The following is a 17,795-nucleotide window of genomic DNA, read 5'->3' as shown; positions in this document are numbered from 1 at the left end:
CCTGGACTCTAATGAAAATGCACAATTTAACAATTGATTCTTGTATTATAATTATTATCGGATTCATTGTTGATTAATTAAAAAAAGTTAATCAAGAAAATGTTAAATTGATAGTTGTTATTTAGGTTATAATAAATGAGAGCTCATTTTATTACCAACACTATCAATCTGATTAGCGTTAATTGTAGTTACGATTTATGATTAAATCTGCAATTCCAATGGTTAAGAGTTGGAAAAATTGGTAAAATTGATAACAATTTAAACCAGACAATATTTATAACATTGAAACTTGCGCTTTAATTGTAATCAAATGTTAACGATTTTACAATTTAAAATGGAAATTAAGAAATGACAGTCTTGCAATTAGATAAGACGCAAAAACGCAGAGCAATTAAATCAAAATTTACGGGCTAAACAATCACAATTGATGAGAATCAGAATTGTAAATACGAATCAAAATTTCTGAAACTATTAAATATCGTAAATTGATACAATTAGTGTCAAGGAGAAAGTCGCTTATTTACTAAAAGAATCATCATCATGGGACTAAAAGATAGCGATCAACGATTGCAATTAAATCAGTAACTAACAGCACGAAAATTCATGACGAAAAGTCGATCATTTTCGAGAAGTTCAAATGGACATTGCAAAAATAACGAACGATACAAAAACAAAGAGATTAATTAAATCTAAATCCGGTAAGCCGACGAACTAATCTCTAAGCTTAGATCGTTACTATTGAACAAATACTTTGATACAAAAATCTAACGATAACTGTTAAGTAATTTAATGAAATTAAGAAATTTTAAGCAAATTTAAAATAATCAATTAGTTGGTTAATTGTTATTAATTTGATTTGTTAGAAATCGTTAATATAATTGCTCTCAACGAGCCCTTAGTAACAAGCTTTAATATCTGATTATTGTAGCAGTTCAATTTCAAATGTCGTGAAATTGATCCAATTAAACTTCAGGAACATAGGAATCAAAATTAATTAGTTAATTAAAGTCGGATAAATTTGATCTACCTTTAATTTTAGGCTTTTCTTTAAATAATCCGTTTGCACAAATATATATATTCACAATTCCGATATTGTAGTTGATTGTTTTTTGGCGTAATTACAATTAAAACCATAAACGAAGGAAAGAAAAATAAATTAATTTGATAAAAAAGGTTAAATAATCAAAAAGAAAACGGGTTAACGTTGAATAGGAACAAAAATGAGATGGTCAATACCGAAAATGACCCAAGAAAGGTAACGATTAAGAATCACTTAGATCAACGATTAAGGTGAAACTTGGTATCATTGGATAGGTTATAAGATGAGCAAGATGATAATGTCAATTTGGTTAAACTATTTGGCCTCAAAGTGACCCTTAATTGTGATTAAAGGTTAAACCATACGAGGTAAACATTCACATCAGGGGAAACAGGGTTACTCACTGTTGTTCATTTTCCCCCATTTGTTTTATATGAAACAAGATGATAAAATTTACTCACGTGGGACTCTCCCTCTATCCTTTGTTGTTACCATTGAGATTGGATAAAATTATTCCCACCTTTCCCTTTCCTCCTCTTAAGAAAGGCGGAGAGAATTGAGAAAATATTATGTGATAAGTGATGAACAGATGATCATAACCATCATGATAAATAATAGAAGGTGTTGATTATGATAAGAATTGGATGATGATGATGATGATGATGACGATGAAAAGGAAGATGAAGATGATCTTAGGAAAAGATATGAATGCGACAACGAAAGATGGGCAATACCGTTAATCGTGTACCAGAGTTTTCTTTCCCCTGTTAATTTCAATCTATTTCCACAATGAATACCTGGAGGAATGAAATGAAATGAAATAATAATGATAATTAATATATATTCAATGATAAAAATGTTTTCGTTGTTATTTAACACCGAGTAGCTTAACTATTTATATAAGAACCCAAACAATTAGATTTAACTGTTCAAAGTTAATTAAGCTTTTACAAAACAAACTTAACCCTACCAACTTGTTGATATATTATTAATTTCTCTCCTCAATTGAATTATTCTTTATTTTTATTATCCCTTTTCTTATAATTGTACTTTCATATTAATAATATATTTCGAAAAAAAAAATTGAAACTTACTTTGTAAGATTGATTGAGATACTTTTTTTTTGAGTGAATAAACTTATTGTTGACCATTTGATTTTAAATTTGTTTCACTTTTCTTGTAATTTCCGTAACTTTTTCTCCCTCTCGATTTGATTAAATCGTAATTAGAGTTAAACTCTTCGCTTGATATAGAAAAAGTCCAGGTATCAAGTCCGCTGACATTGAAGATGAAAACACCATCGAAAAAAACCTCAACGATCATCTATCCTGTTATTAGTGTTCCAAGTCATCATCCAGCTAATGTTGTTCCCGCTATAAGTGTAATTGGTGGTCGAACAATATTTGGTCCCACTCACGAATTGCCATTCAAGTTACATGTGGTCAAAAAGCCGATCTTTCCTTTCCGTTATTACATCGCTTTAATTGCTTGCCTCTCATCGGCCGTTATGTATGCCGCCCGAGCCAATCTGAGTGTAGCCATGATTAGTATGTTGGACAAGGAGCCATCAGGAAATGTTAACAAGGTAAGAACTTGCAATCCTATTTTTTCCTAATTCCATCAATCGAAATCAGTGAACACAAAAATCATTAAACATCCAAATGAATCTCCAAATCTATAAACCGGCAAGAAAGAAAAAACCAAAACATTAAACCAACAAAAAGAATTTTCTTCAAATTCACACAACAATTTACCCTTTCGACAGAAAAATTCCACAGAATTACTCATAAAAGAGTCTAATTAATTAGAAATTAAAACAATTAGACACAGAAATAAATGAATATCAATCAAAACAATTAAATTAAAAAGACACAACAATTGAATTGAATTAAAATTTTCGAACCAAAAAATTTGAAAAAATTTTTTTTCGACAAAAATTTAAGACTAGTGACATCTGTGTTTTCTTTCAGCAACTACAAAAGATTCTGTCGTTTTTGAATTTCAATTGTTCCATCAACTTTATCAACTCAATTTAAATTGTTCCCCTTTGATTAAATACTTTAATCACTAATTAATTGTAAATGTCACATCAACAGTCTAATCAATCCAATCAAATAGTTTCTATTTTGTCACGAATGTTAATTAAGTGGTTGAGCCTCTTGTCTTTTGGTGATACAAATTTTTCATATTCAAGTTGTTTTGAGTATTTTTTTTTAATTAGTTAATCATCAAGTATTATCTTCAAGATTAACATTCATTTTAATTGTATCTTGATCACCTTGATCATCACGTAATTCAATTGGTGACAAACAAACTGAATGTCAATGGTTGACCTGAGAAAGAAACAAAAGAAATTAAATTTCCCCTTCTGATTTTTATCAATCACTTCATATAAGTTAATCGCCATCTTTAAGCTAACGTTGTAATGGAAATGATTTCACCATTTTAATTGTAATGTTTTCCTCAGATTAATGAGATTAACAAATTGTGTACAAATTCATATGACTGGATTAGTTAATCCACTGAACACGGCAACATTTTCTTAAGTACTTTTATTGTATTTATAGAAACGGTGATTGAAAAGGGTTAATCTTTATGCTAAGCAACATGTTGTATAGGTGATGTTGATTATTGGAAATCAAGGACAATCGATGTTAACTATTAATCTAATATGTAAAAACTATCATTTAACTTAATTGTTACTGATTGTAATTGTGATATAATTACAATGGAAAACGTTGAAAGCTGATGAAGAGATAGAAACAAAACCAATTGTGACTCTGGAAATTAATCTAACCTCTGGAAGATCAGCCCGATGGTTTTGGTTGTTGTCGAGGAAACTTCATAACCTCATCTATTATCTAATGGTGATGATCAGGTTTTCTATGGTTAATTGTGATGTTTGATTGACAACAAATTTCTTTCGAATTAGCTGAATGTTTATGATGAACAATGATCGGAAATCAACGGTGTTGATTGTTTACTTTCCTCCTGATTCTCTGGTTTCATTTGAGACGCAGAAAAACAAAATAATACGTAAACAATTAATGGTTAATTTGATTGTTCTGGTGTTAAATTGTCAACATTTCCTATGCAAGATTGAAGATCGAATCGAATTAAAGAAAAACAAAGTGATTAAAACTAAAGGTTGATCACTTTTTACTCTTCTTGTGCTTAAGTTAATCCAATTGAGATCGACTTTGTTTTCGTACGATCAAACATCCAAAGTTAATCGATATCAATATTATCTGATGAAATTTGAACTTATGGTTTATATTGATGATCAGTAACAATCAAAATCGATCCAGTTGAACTAATCTGAGTATCAATTTCTACACGGGATCAATTTCCAACATGATGGCTACACCAACAAATCAAGAATCTCCCAATTGCTTACATGGCTTATCAACTAATTCATGGATCAAAGATGATGATTAACAATCAACTATAATAATCTAATGAGTTGATTTACTCATATACTTTCATTCATCACATTATCTTTCAATTTATTAATCAATTCAAATGAGATTGTGATTTATGGGAAAACATTTGAATCAATATTTCATTTAGAACTTCAATATTAACTATCTTTTGATAATCATAATCATCGATAGTTATTATTGATTTAATTGTAACAGAAAGTACTGAACAACAAAAAGCAAGTGCTTCTGTTGCAAGATAATCAAATCCTTTTGACAGATTATTGATTAATGAAAATAATCACAAGTCTGTTAATTGTATTTCTTTTTAAACTTGTGATTTACTAATTACGTAAATAATAAGTTATGATTCACACTTGAAATTCAATCGGTACTTTATCAACAATTAATTCACAAAGATTGTGATTATGTGTTAACTTATCGATAACAGTTACATACATTAGTTAATAGTCAACACAATCTAATCAATTGTAGATTTATTAATAATTTTCCACAACATTTAATAGACATTTTCTCAATTCGAAACAAAATTATCATATAAATATGATTATTAATTCAGTTATTTACATGATAATGTGAAATTGTTTTGTTTTTTTCACCTAATTTCCAGCTAATAAGCAGAAAATTAATGAAAGAAGCTTAATATTATGAACGAGAGGGAGAGCGAGTTGATTAACATAAATTAATTTGATTTTGATCCATTAATTTTTCTCTTAATCAATACAATCTAATTAAATATTTTCTCCTTTTTCTAAATGTTTAGATTTCATTTGATTGGAGTCAAGGTGCTCAAGGAATTATTTTGGGATCTTATTATTATGGATTCGCTGGTTTTCAAATAATTTTAGGTTATCTTGCTGATCGTTATAATGTAGTTCATTTAAATATAATTGCTCATCTAATTGCTGCAGTTTGTACCTTGTTAACACCTTTATTAAGTTATCATGGACCAGTGGCTATTTCAATTGTCCGAGTTATCATTGGAATCGCTCATGCACCAATGTTATCATCACTTTACGTCCTATTCAGTAAATGGTTTTCGCCTGAGGAAATTTCAATTCCTATTTGTTTGATGATCGTTGGATCAAATTTAGGTACTGCAGCAATTATGCCAATTACCGCTTGGTTCTGTAAGCAAACACTAATTGGTGGATGGCCATTAGCCTTTTATTTCACCGGAGCAATTAACTTAATTATCCCATTACTTTGGTACTTTATTGTTACACCAACTCCTTGTACCAATAAGCACATTTCCGAGTACGAAAAGTTTTACCTCGAACAAGCTAATGCTCATATTGATGATCCAAAGGTAACAATTTATTTTCTAATTGTTAATCTACTTTGTTGATTTTTCTTTCGTTGGATTATAATTATAATTGTATTTTTTTCTCTCTCTCTCTCAGGTTAAAGTTGATTGGAAATCGGTTCTTACTTCACCAGTTCTTTGGGCTGTTACTTTAGCTAAAGCAGGAACCGGATTCGGTTACATGATTGTTAACACCAAGATTCCTGCTTACATGGAGAGTCAATTGGGAATGGATTTAAATGAGAATGGATCACTTAATGGACTACTTTATATTGCTCTTTGTGTATCTCAACTGTCTTCTGGTCCAATTACCAAATTTCTGATGAAAAGAAATTACCTCTCTCGAACCAGGACTCGAAAAGTTTGTGAATCCATAGGTAAGTTAATCATTCACATCAATCATCCAAATTTAACATGATTATCATTGATTCTGATTGAATTTGATTTATTTTTCTTCCAGCTCTCTTGGTACCTTCAGCAGCTCTTGTAGTTATTGCTAAAGTCCCATTGGACCCTTCATTTATCAAACTCCTTTTAATCGTATCCATGTTTGCTTTTGGTGGAAATGCCGGAGGCGATATGCCAATCGTATCTGAAATAGCTCCTGATATATCGGGAACCATTTTCGGTATTACAAATACAATTGGTTCAGCGACAGGTTTCATAGCTCCAATGATTGTTGGTTTCGTTTTGAAAGACGGGGTAAGTTAATTGTTACCAACGAGACTCAAATAACAATTAAATTAGAAACAAAAATCTAAACTAATCTTTTTCTCTTCTTTTTTATTAACCAGGACACTCAAGCGGGTTGGTCGACAATCTTTTACATAACAGCAGCTTTTATGACCTTCACGGCAATAGTATTTATATTTTTATCGACAACTGAACCACAAACATGGGGAATGTCACCAAGCCGATCGAAAGAAAATCTAACAGAAAAAGGCCAATATATGAACCCGTCAATCCATCCAGTTAGAAGGAAGATTTCTCATCCAATCTTTTCCGCTCAAATATCTAGTCTTTAAAACTCACTCTCAAAATCTTCTTCTTGATCTTCGACTTGATCCTCATTCCCAATGTCACAAAAAAAAGTCTCCAATTCAAACAATATCATCCAAATAGCTGCAATTTTCCGATAACAATTTACCTTTATCATGATCATTGATGGTGACAACAAAGTAACCAGTCAATCAAATTGTTATTATCAAGCAATATTGACAAAAGAGGAGAAAAAAGAAAACATTTCTACTCCCAAGTTTCCAATTCCATTCCCTGTAAACATTTTCTTCCTCATCTATATTTATATTTATTGCTTTTTATTCCCAATCTCTGAAATCTACTTTTCATCTTATAACTTTTTCATTCACCAAATCCAAGAAAGGTGTGGTCATTACATTGGATTATCATCATCATCATCATCATCATCTCAACTATTCCATCAGAACCGGGCCTTGGTTTTAAATTTTCTCATGAGCATCATCATCAACTCCACCTTTCCATCATCTTCATCATCTTCATCATGATCACCAATAGTTTTAAATAGCTGACAAAGTGAAAACATTCAAATCTTTGATACTCACAGCATTTAAATATCATTACCTTTGTATCAAAAATTAAAAATAAAAAACTATTAATATAACTAATCTCTTATTGAGAAATTCAAGTTGAATAAGTTCAGTATATTATCAAGATTTCATGATAAAAATAAGAAAAATATAAGACCAAAAGTAACAACAAAAAAAATAAATGATGTCGACTATTAAACTTTAATATCCATGAAAATTACCATGAAAAAATATCTGCCGGTGAAATATTATCATTTCATGAAATGAGTTGAGTTCACCCTCATGATCAAAGTGTTTTCTTGTCATTGATTGTTACTTCAATCTAATTAGATGACAACAATAAATAATCAAGAAAAAACATCAACTTATTAATTCAAAGGAAATCTTATTACAATGTATTCCCTTTGATAACCTTTACACCTTGAATCCTGAATAAAGTTCAGTGATGAGATAACAACGCAAACTCATGGGGATGATGATCCTTTTCATCATGATGCTCATCATCATCATCATCAAAACATCAACTTATTAATTCAAAGGAAATCTTATTACAATGTATTCCCTTTGATAACCTTTACACCTTGAATCCTGAATAAAGTTCAGTGATGAGATAACAACGCAAACTCATGGGGATGATGATCCTTTTCATCATGATGCTCATCATCATCATCATCATCATCATCATATCAATGATAATACTCATTCAGAACTGAGTTTTCATCATTATAACTTTGGTTATTCTTGGAATGAGTTTATTTCAATATAATGATTAAGGTTCAGATTTTGATTAGTTAATTGGTGTTTCTAATAGTTGAACTTATTCAACTTTTCAGTTTTAAGGATTCAATGTAATCCCTTAAACTTTTGACAGTTTATCATTTATGACAATCAGTTAATCATTATCATCATCGTTATAATTGTTGATTTAAATTGTTACAAACTCATTTAATTAAATGGCTTTAATTAAATCTTGTTGTGGTTTCTCCCTGAGGAAAGGTAGTTTTTTAACTGCTTCTTATACTTTGGTAAGTACAATTAATTTCACTTTTAAATTGACAATTTAAATATCAGATAATTGTAACAATTAAATTACGTTCAAATCAAAATTATTACTAACTATCAACACAATTGAGAATCAAATCAAAGTGAACTTGATTAAATACTAATCTTGAAAACTGTTAACTGTTAACTTGAATGTTGAACTTTTCATATTAACGACTATTAATAAATTGTGTTAATCAATAAATATAATCAACATTAACTTAATTTTCAATTGTTGTGAGTGTAAAAAAAACAACAGATTAATCAAACTAATTTAAATATTAATCACAATGAATAACATTTATCTAGAATGAACAAATTGTAACCTAACCAAATTACAATTGGTAAATCAAATTAATAGTAACAATTTAGATCACAAGATTGTTTAAACCATAAATTATGACAGAAAAGTGTTGATGATAATCAAGATAATACAAGAAATTCATTCATGATGATTAACATAATTTGCTGGATCAACTTTCGTTGAATGAAAATCGTTGGAACGAAAAATAAGTCTCGAATTGTTCAGAGCTAACGAAAAAAAAGTTCTCACCCTTTTTATTAGAATCCATTTCCATTTATCTTCCTATTATCATGATGATGATGATGATTCTGATTCTGATGATTATCATGAATTTTATTCAACGATAACAATGAAACGTTAACCAAGTTAAATCCGAATGATATTTTTTTCCTCAAGTCCTTTATTGTGATGAAAAAAGTTGTTATTCCAATGGTTTAAATTGTTTATCTCAATTGGATTGAAACTGAAATCCATGATAACCATGATAAGTTATTATCTGTTATCATGGTGGAAATTTTTTTGCACCAAACTTGCCAAATTGTTTCCAGACTGATTCCATGATAATAATAACTGAATCGATTAGGAATCTGAAAGGAGAAAAACAAAAATGTTATATAACTGAAACTAGATCATGAATTTTTGTCATCTTCATATCTTAGATTATCACCATGATGATAATCATCATAAGGAAACTATCAGATGAAAATGTTACCATGATAAGGAAACTGAAACTGAATCGGAAACACAAACATGATAAACAAATGAGACACTTAGTTATCATGAAAAATATAAATAATAAACAACTTGAAATCAAATCAATGAATTTCATTTCATCATAATCATCATTATTTCATGATAATAGTCAAACCAATTTCACAACGACAAAGGATTTTAAATGTAAATGTTGATATAACAATACAAATAATGAAAATTTTGATTGTATTATAATATTTTAATCACTTCTCATGATTTACTGATTCAGTTCAAGGTGAATAATAAACAAGATATAATCATGACACCCAAATGATATTTAGGACTGGGAATTAACAATTAGCTCGTTGAACTGGTTGAGGTTTAAGTTGTTGTTTACCAGCAATTTTAATTGCGATCCTAATTAGTTGAGACACTTGAGATCCAGACGATGATTAGCAAATTGTTAAGACGATTAAATAATTGATACATAATCGGATATTTTTTCATGGCAACGATTTTCATCCTTCACTAATGTTTATCGTTAATACCCTGGGATACACAGAAAATATCTCAACGTGCTGAGAATATTTTCCAATTTGGAACTTTTTTCCTTTCGATTTCTTTTTCTTTCCTTTTCTGTTGAATTCAGCATTTTGTATTCAGTTATCTCATCATGATCATGATCATCATCATCATCATCAACATCATCATGATATTATTACAGTTTTAAAATTATCTAATGAAGCTACAAAAAAAGGAAGAAGATTCTGAAAAAAAAGAGATTCAATTACTAAGAAATCAATTATCTGGTGTTGATCATCAGGATGATGATCATTTTCATGATGGTGGTGATGATGCTGAGCTTTTCAAAAGGATGAGGGGAGAAATTGCCAGAAATGAGCTGAGATCAGAATCTTCATCATTGGAATGAGATTTTTTTCGTCTCATGTTCATCATGATGATGATCATCATGTTGTCATCACAAGGCGATTATCATTCAACATTTATTAATCTGATTCTCATTTGTTATTGAACTTTTTTTTTATTCTTGTTCTCATCATTTACTGACCATTGGTCATCCCATTGATTGAATGTTGAGTGTTAAGTTTGCTTTTATCAAGTAATTTTATGATTTACTGATTGTCCTCACCTTTTATCATCAAATATATTATCTAACAATCATGAAATGATTTACTCGTCATGTTTACTTAATATTAATTCCCATTGATTGTTTACAATTGTCAAATTGTATTATCAATGTGAAGATGAATTAATTTTGATTGTTATGAAAGCACTTCAATGGGTTTTTCATCAGTAATTCAATTTTTCATTCAACATTTTTCAACATTTTTGTTTGATCAGTTAATCAGTTAACTGTTGACCTTTAATTTTCAATTATAAGGGTCAGTTCAAGTTTTATAATCAGAAAAAATAACAATAACAATTTACTGATTGTGAAATCAAATTAGATCTCAAACTGTTATAGTAATTTCATAATAACTAATCCTTTTCATCATTATATCAATTTACTTTTGGTTGATCATTAATTTGTGAACCTTTTCAAATGATTGATTGTAACAATTTACTAGTTCTTTACAATTAGAACGACAATTAGTAATGTAAATATAAATCATTTACTTTTCAATACATAAATTTGCTTCTCAATCTATTGATTAGTTTTTTTTGTATTTCTATTGAGCTTTTATATTACAATTAGTTAAATAATCAGAATGACACAATTAAAATCAATAAACAACTCGAAATGAATGAAATTAATGATAACTAATTAGGTTTCATTGAAAACAAAAAAAAGCTTAATTGTTAATGAATCGTAACGATAATAATCATAGAGACAAATGTAATTAATTAACGGAATCATTTGAAATATCTGATTGCTGATGGTTAATCAATTCACTTCTTGAAGTCTTAGTTATGCAATTAAATTAAATGTTTATGTTTTATTGTCAAGTTAATGTTAGAAATCATCATTATAATGATTAACAATTAAATTATTAACCAAAATTCAAAACGATTCCAGGTTACTTATTATTAATCATGAAGGATTTAATTGTTCAGATCATTTGTCAGTTCAACTCGTTGAAATTATTGATTATTACAAGAAAAAAAATTAATTGCTGGAGTTATAAAAATGGTTTATTATTGGAAAGTTTTACTTGACAATTAAGATTACAATTAAAGCTGGATGATTGATTGTAATAGCAACTATTGAAATCCAATCAATATTTTGGTGTGACGATTGATTGTAAAGGTAAATAGTTTTATATCGTTTAAAAACAATCAACTGAACAATCAATCGTGGAGACAATTAGATTGATCAATCTTTTAATGAGAGTGATGAAACTTGGTTCCATTTACGTGTTAGCAATTAACTAATTAATTGCATTCGACTGATTCCAAATTAAACTACCATGAATATCTTATAATCGCTATTGTTGATTAACTTTAATCCTTTTTCCAAGTTTAAATTATCAAGATAATTTGTGACAATTAAGAGACTGTAAATTGAATTAAATTTTAAACATATTCTCTTGCTTGATGATTGATTAGATTTCACTGATTAACAGATTAAAGTTTTTAAATCGGTGGGAATTAAATTCAACAATCTACATAACCATCAAAACGATCAAATTAATCGTCACGTTGATTATCACAATTAAGCTGGCAGAGTATTATTAAATTAGAGTGTCAGTAATTTGATTAATTACTTTTAACTAGATTATGGCTAATCTTTTAATCATCACAATTAGTGATGAAAATTTCGGTGAGCAAATTCACTGTTTTAACAAAGATTTTCAAATGTTATCAATTTAAATTAATCGCAACAATTAAATTACTATTAATCATTTGATTGTTATCGATTTTCATTCATAAATCATCATCATCATTTGTATTCATTATAAATTGCTTAAGATTAAATTACAATGTGGTTTCCAATTGCACAATTAGTTTGATTGTAATAATGGTTTGACCACTCGAAGAGGTCAAATGTTGTTATTCAACTTAATTGTTGATTACACTTCGATTAAATTTGGTTATCGAAACGATTATATTAACAATCAAGACACTGAAAATATTGATTGTTAAAATTTACACCGAGTTGAATGATCAGAGGATTTTAATACAAGTGATTAATCAACTAATTTTATTGATCCATGAAAATTTAATCTCAATTTGAATAGTCTTTTCATAACTTAATCATGTTCATAAATCTTAATTGTCCTTGATCTTTAACAGTTCATTATAAACTATTGATTGATTAACTTGATTCTCATCATAATCTTCATTCAATCATTTCTGATTTAGTGTCTGATCAGATTTAATTAATTCGGTGATGATTATGAATGATTAATGATCACATTAATTTCAAATCAATGAGATTTAATAATTTACAGTCAATTAACTGATTAACTGTTACTAGAAATCAATTGTCAATAACTTCAATTAAATTAAACTAGAAAAATTGATATTTTAATTGAGACAATTTAATAGACATTGATAATTAACTCTCATTTAAATTGTTTGCTAATTGTAACGGAAATTGTTTAATTGCTACACCAAATTGAACATTTGATGTAAACAAGCAACAAACTGGATTAATAAATTGTTCAAACGTAAATTAACTAATCAATTGATATAACAGATAATATGAAAATGTAAATGTTGATTAAAATATCCCAAAAGTGATTAACTTAAATAAACACTAATCATAACTGTTAGTCAACATCAACCAGCCAATTTAATTTGTTGCAAACAATCAATTTGTTATCAACACAATTAACATTAATCATCGGATCTTAGATCTTCAAATTGATTGGATTAAATTTCATATTGATTTCTCTTGATAATTTATCAGTTTATTCAAATGATTTAGGATCAATCTAAATGGTCAACAACAATTTATTGAGAAAACTATTCTAAAGGAAAAGTAAATTTAAACCTAGTAAATCATAAAAATTGACGTGATTCAATTAAGTTGATCAATAAACAAAATCTTAACAATTCACATGGGGAATTGATTCAGTTAACCTGAGATATTTCATCATGATTCTGATGATTTTTAGGATTATCAAGTGTTTAAAGTTGATATTGAGTCTTGAAAGTTTTCACCTTCATCATGGTTATCATGATGATTGTCATCATCTCCACCTAACAATTTACTAAATTGTTAATCATAAGACTTGTTTTATATATTTAGACGATGGTGAAAACAAAATAAACTGAACCAATTATCATGTTCAGGTAAACTCACATGAGAATTGATGAGTTACCTGGATAAAAGGTATTATCAGTAATCATTTATTAATATTAATATTTATCTTTTTATGTTCATTCTTATAAATGTGATATTTTTTTATCAGAATGATGAAGATTCATCATGACGGTGAGCAAATTGATTAACTACTTGTAAAATCAATTCCAGTCGACCCAAATTAATTGATATCTAAGAGAGATATGTGAACAATTAAGGAGAATCTAATTGGGATTGAAGGTTCAATCTTTTTAATGCATTTGGAACTTTTTTTTTCGACTCAGAATTGAATTTATTGAAATGTTGAGTTTAAATTAATGTTTAATAGTAACTTTGATTGATCTAAAGTTGAATTTCATGAGAATCGTGATGATGATACTTGAATGATTATTCATGAATGAATTTGGACCATATTATTCCCACCGGTGGATAAATCTGAAACCTTATTCAACCCTTGAAAGATGATAAATATTCAAAGGTTTTTGAGATGAAATGTTTACAATGAATTCTCAAGAATTTGGAAATTCAGTTGGAACATGATGAAACTCTAGAACAAGAATTTTCTTTTCTCTGAATCTCTTCATACAGAGAAAATGAGAGAAAGGAGAGAGAGAGAGAGAGAGAGAGAGAGAGAGAGAGATTTGTCTTAAAAATTATTCTTTTCCTTTTTATTGATTATTCTTAGTTAGCTAAATTACCAGGGAGTAATATCTTCACTCCTCCCTGGACATCAACAATAAGACAATCGAGACATCGCTAAATTATCATAATTGTTATCAAGACAATTAACTTACTCTCACTTAGTGATTATCATGATGCAAATATGGAAACTCTGGTAATTAAAAATCTCGAAATCATTTTAAGTTTCATTTCTTATTTTCAGGGACTTAAAAAATCAGCTGATTCTCTTATTGATTTGATCATTTGTTTACATTTACTATTAAGCTAAGAATTGTCCAATTCTTAGTTTAATCAGATAGTTTTTATAATCAATTGGATGAGAAAACAATATAATTTGTATTTTCATTGGAATCGTCATGTTAATATTATTTGTTTATATTGATTCTGTTTCTTATCTTAAGGTCCAATTGTCATTGATTAAAGACAGACTTTCGGTAATTAGTTTACTTTGATTATTTTGACAGGCAAAGGAATCAATTGTTGTAATATGCAATTGTTGGTAATCAAACATAATAATCAAAGGTATTACAATATAAATAAATTTTACTGTTTCGAGCTGTATGATTGGTAATGTTAATTGATTACTTAGCGAAATTTGATTCTCAAATGATTTGATTAAAAAGACTCAAATGATTGTATCTAACTCTTGATTAACAGTGAAGGTTGTAATTAGGTTGATTATTATAGCCAATTATCAGTAAAATTAACAGTTAGATTGTGATGATTAATGTCTAGGTTAATTACGATAGTCAAATTAATTGTAATCATCATTCATTGGGATTGTTATAAAAGGTTAAATAATGTTATTAGTAAAGTTAATTATGCTTTTCGCTTATCTAATATTACTTTAATTATCGAGTAACAATCAAGCTAATTGTTTATTTGATTTCATTTTCACAGATACTTTATACTATTGTGGTTATGATCAGTGCCTTACATTTTGAACTGGTTGTTCAAACTCCAGGTAATATTTAATTGTAACAATCAAAGCTAATCATGGTTACTAAAATTGACTCCAATAATTTACTAATTGTTTCAGGTCTCCTTATAATCACAATACTTATGATTATTATGTCCGGATTTTGTGTTGTCTCATCAGTATTGTTAATCATAGGTTTATGTGTGGTAAGTATTGAACAATTTAACTATTAATTAATCAGTAATTAAGCTAATCAATTACACATTAACATCTAATATTAACAATAGATTATAGTTATAAGGAAATCTCATAAAGTGATTAGTGTGAAAATCATTAACAAATTAACTTAAACACTTTTAATTTAAATTTGATTGTTAGTTATTAAAAGTATTGATTTGATTAAATATAATAGCAATTAAATTTTCTTCCAACATTTAATGATAATCATTACAATAATATCAGAATTAAGGTATTAATTGTTAGATGTTGAGCTATTCAATTCAATAAGTAAACATTAATAGTTGATTTATATTACATTTGGCTTTCTAATTTGAATAAACAATAACAATTAACTTGACCATTAAAAAATTAATCATTAATCAATGGTCATCATAAAAGATTTATAGTTGATTTAGTTAATTGTTGTAAGAAATCATCATTATAATGATTAACAATTAAATTATTAACCAAAATTCAAAACGATTCCAGGTTACTTATTATTAATCATGAAGGATTTAATTGTTCAGATCATTTGTCAGTTCAAATCGTTGAAATTATTGATTATTACAAGAAAAAAAAAATTAATTGCTGGAGTTATAAAAATGGTTTATTATTGGAAAGTTTTACTTGACAATTAAGATTACAATTAAAGCTGGATGATTGATTGTAATAGCAACTATTGAAATCCAATCAATATTTTGGTGTGACGATTGATTGTAAAGGTAAATAGTTTTATATCGTTTAAAAACAATCAACTGAACAATCAATCGTGGAGACAATTAGATTGATCAATCTATTAATGAGAGTGATGAAACTTGGTTCCATTTACGTGTTAGCAATTAACTAATTAATTGCATTCGACTGATTCCAAATTAAACTACCATGAATATCTTATAATCGCTATTGTTGATTAACTTTAATCCTTTTTCCAAGTTTAAATTATCAAGATAATTTGTGACAATTAAGAGACTGTAAATTGAATTAAATTTTAAACATATTCTCTTGCTTGATGATTGATTAGATTTCACTGATTAACAGATTAAAGTTTTCAAATCGGTGGGAATTAAATTCAACAATCTAATACATAACCATCAAAACGATCAAATTAATCGTCACGTTGATTATCACAATTAAGCTGGCAGAGTATTATTAAATTAGAGTGTCAGTAATTTGATTAATTACTTTTAACTAGATTATGGCTAATCTTTTAATCATCACAATTAGTGATGAAAATTTTGGTGATCAAATTAACAGGCAAATTCACAATTTGTTTTAACAAAGATTTTCAAATGTTATCAATTTAAATTAATCGCAACAATTAAATTACTATTAATCATTTGATTGTTATCGATTTTCATTCATAAATCATCATCATCATTTGTATTCATTGTTATAAATCAGCTTAAGATTAAATTACAATGTGGTTTCCAATTGCACAATTAGTTTGATTGTAATAATGGTTTGACCACTCGAAGAGGTCAAATGTTGTTATTCAACTTAATTGTTGATTACACTTCGATTAAATTTGGTTATCGAAACGATTATATTAACAATCAAGACACTGAAAATATTGATTGTTAAAATTTACACCGAGTTGAATGATCAGAGGATTTTAATACAAGTGATTAATCAACTAATTTTATTGATCCATGAAAATTTAATCTCAATTTGAATAGTCTTTTCATAACTTAATCATGTTCATAAATCTTAATTGTCCTTGATCTTTAACAGTTCATTATAAACTATTGATTGATTAACTTGATTCTCATCATAATCTTCATTCAATCATTTCTGATTTAGTGTCTGATCAGATTTAATTAATTCGGTGATGATTATGAATGATTAATGATCACATTAATTTCAAATCAATGAGATTTAATAATTTACAGTCAATTAACTGATTAACAGTTACTAGAAATCAATTGTCAATAACTTCAATTAAATTAAACTAGAAAAATTGATATTTTAATTGAGACAATTTAATAGACATTGATAATTAACTCTCATTTAAATTGTTTGCTAATTGTAACGGAAATTGTTTAATTGCTACATCAAATTGAACATTTGATGTAAACAAGCAACAAACTGGATTAATAAATTGTTCAAACGTAAATTAACTAATCAATTGATATAACAGATAATATGAAAATGTAAATGTTGATTAAAATATCCCAAAAGTGATTAACTTAAATAAACACTAATCATAACTGTTAGTCAACATCAACCAGCCAATTTAATTTGTTGCAAACAATCAATTTGTTATCAACACAATTAACATTAATCATCGGATCTTAGATCTTCAAATTGATTGGATTAAA

At 27.8% G+C, this 17,795-nt stretch overlaps 2 protein-coding genes and 1 long non-coding RNA gene across 3 annotated transcripts; 2 read left to right on the top strand and 1 right to left on the bottom strand.

Moving 5' to 3' along the window:
• Window positions 1-1,668: 1,668 nt before the first annotated feature.
• LOC128392333 (uncharacterized transporter slc-17.2-like) lies at window positions 1,669-7,428 on the top strand. Its single transcript, XM_053352343.1, has 5 exons — window positions 1,669-2,624; window positions 5,243-5,788; window positions 5,883-6,162; window positions 6,246-6,487; window positions 6,580-7,428. The coding sequence occupies exons 1-5, from the start codon at window positions 2,328-2,330 to the stop codon at window positions 6,808-6,810; spliced, it is 1,596 nt and encodes a 531-aa protein (XP_053208318.1). The 5' UTR covers window positions 1,669-2,327; the 3' UTR covers window positions 6,811-7,428.
• Window positions 2,492-3,248, bottom strand: LOC128392372 (uncharacterized). Its single transcript, XR_008325988.1, has 2 exons — window positions 2,794-3,248; window positions 2,492-2,714 (listed from the first exon to the last, which is right to left on the bottom strand). It is a non-coding gene; the product is annotated as an uncharacterized LOC128392372 (long non-coding RNA).
• A 590-nt stretch (window positions 7,429-8,018) lies between the features above and the next one.
• LOC128392367 (uncharacterized) lies at window positions 8,019-15,526 on the top strand. Its single transcript, XM_053352385.1, has 3 exons — window positions 8,019-8,375; window positions 15,240-15,303; window positions 15,379-15,526. The coding sequence occupies exons 1-3, from the start codon at window positions 8,304-8,306 to the stop codon at window positions 15,489-15,491; spliced, it is 249 nt and encodes an 82-aa protein (XP_053208360.1). The 5' UTR covers window positions 8,019-8,303; the 3' UTR covers window positions 15,492-15,526.
• The last annotated feature ends 2,269 nt before the right edge of the window (window positions 15,527-17,795 follow it).

Source organism: Panonychus citri, unplaced genomic scaffold (genome assembly GCF_014898815.1).
Source record: "Panonychus citri isolate SS breed McGregor unplaced genomic scaffold, ASM1489881v1 Contig00136, whole genome shotgun sequence".
Classification (NCBI taxonomy): Eukaryota; Metazoa; Arthropoda; class Arachnida; order Trombidiformes; family Tetranychidae; genus Panonychus; species Panonychus citri.
This window is presented reverse-complemented; position numbering and strand designations above follow the sequence as displayed.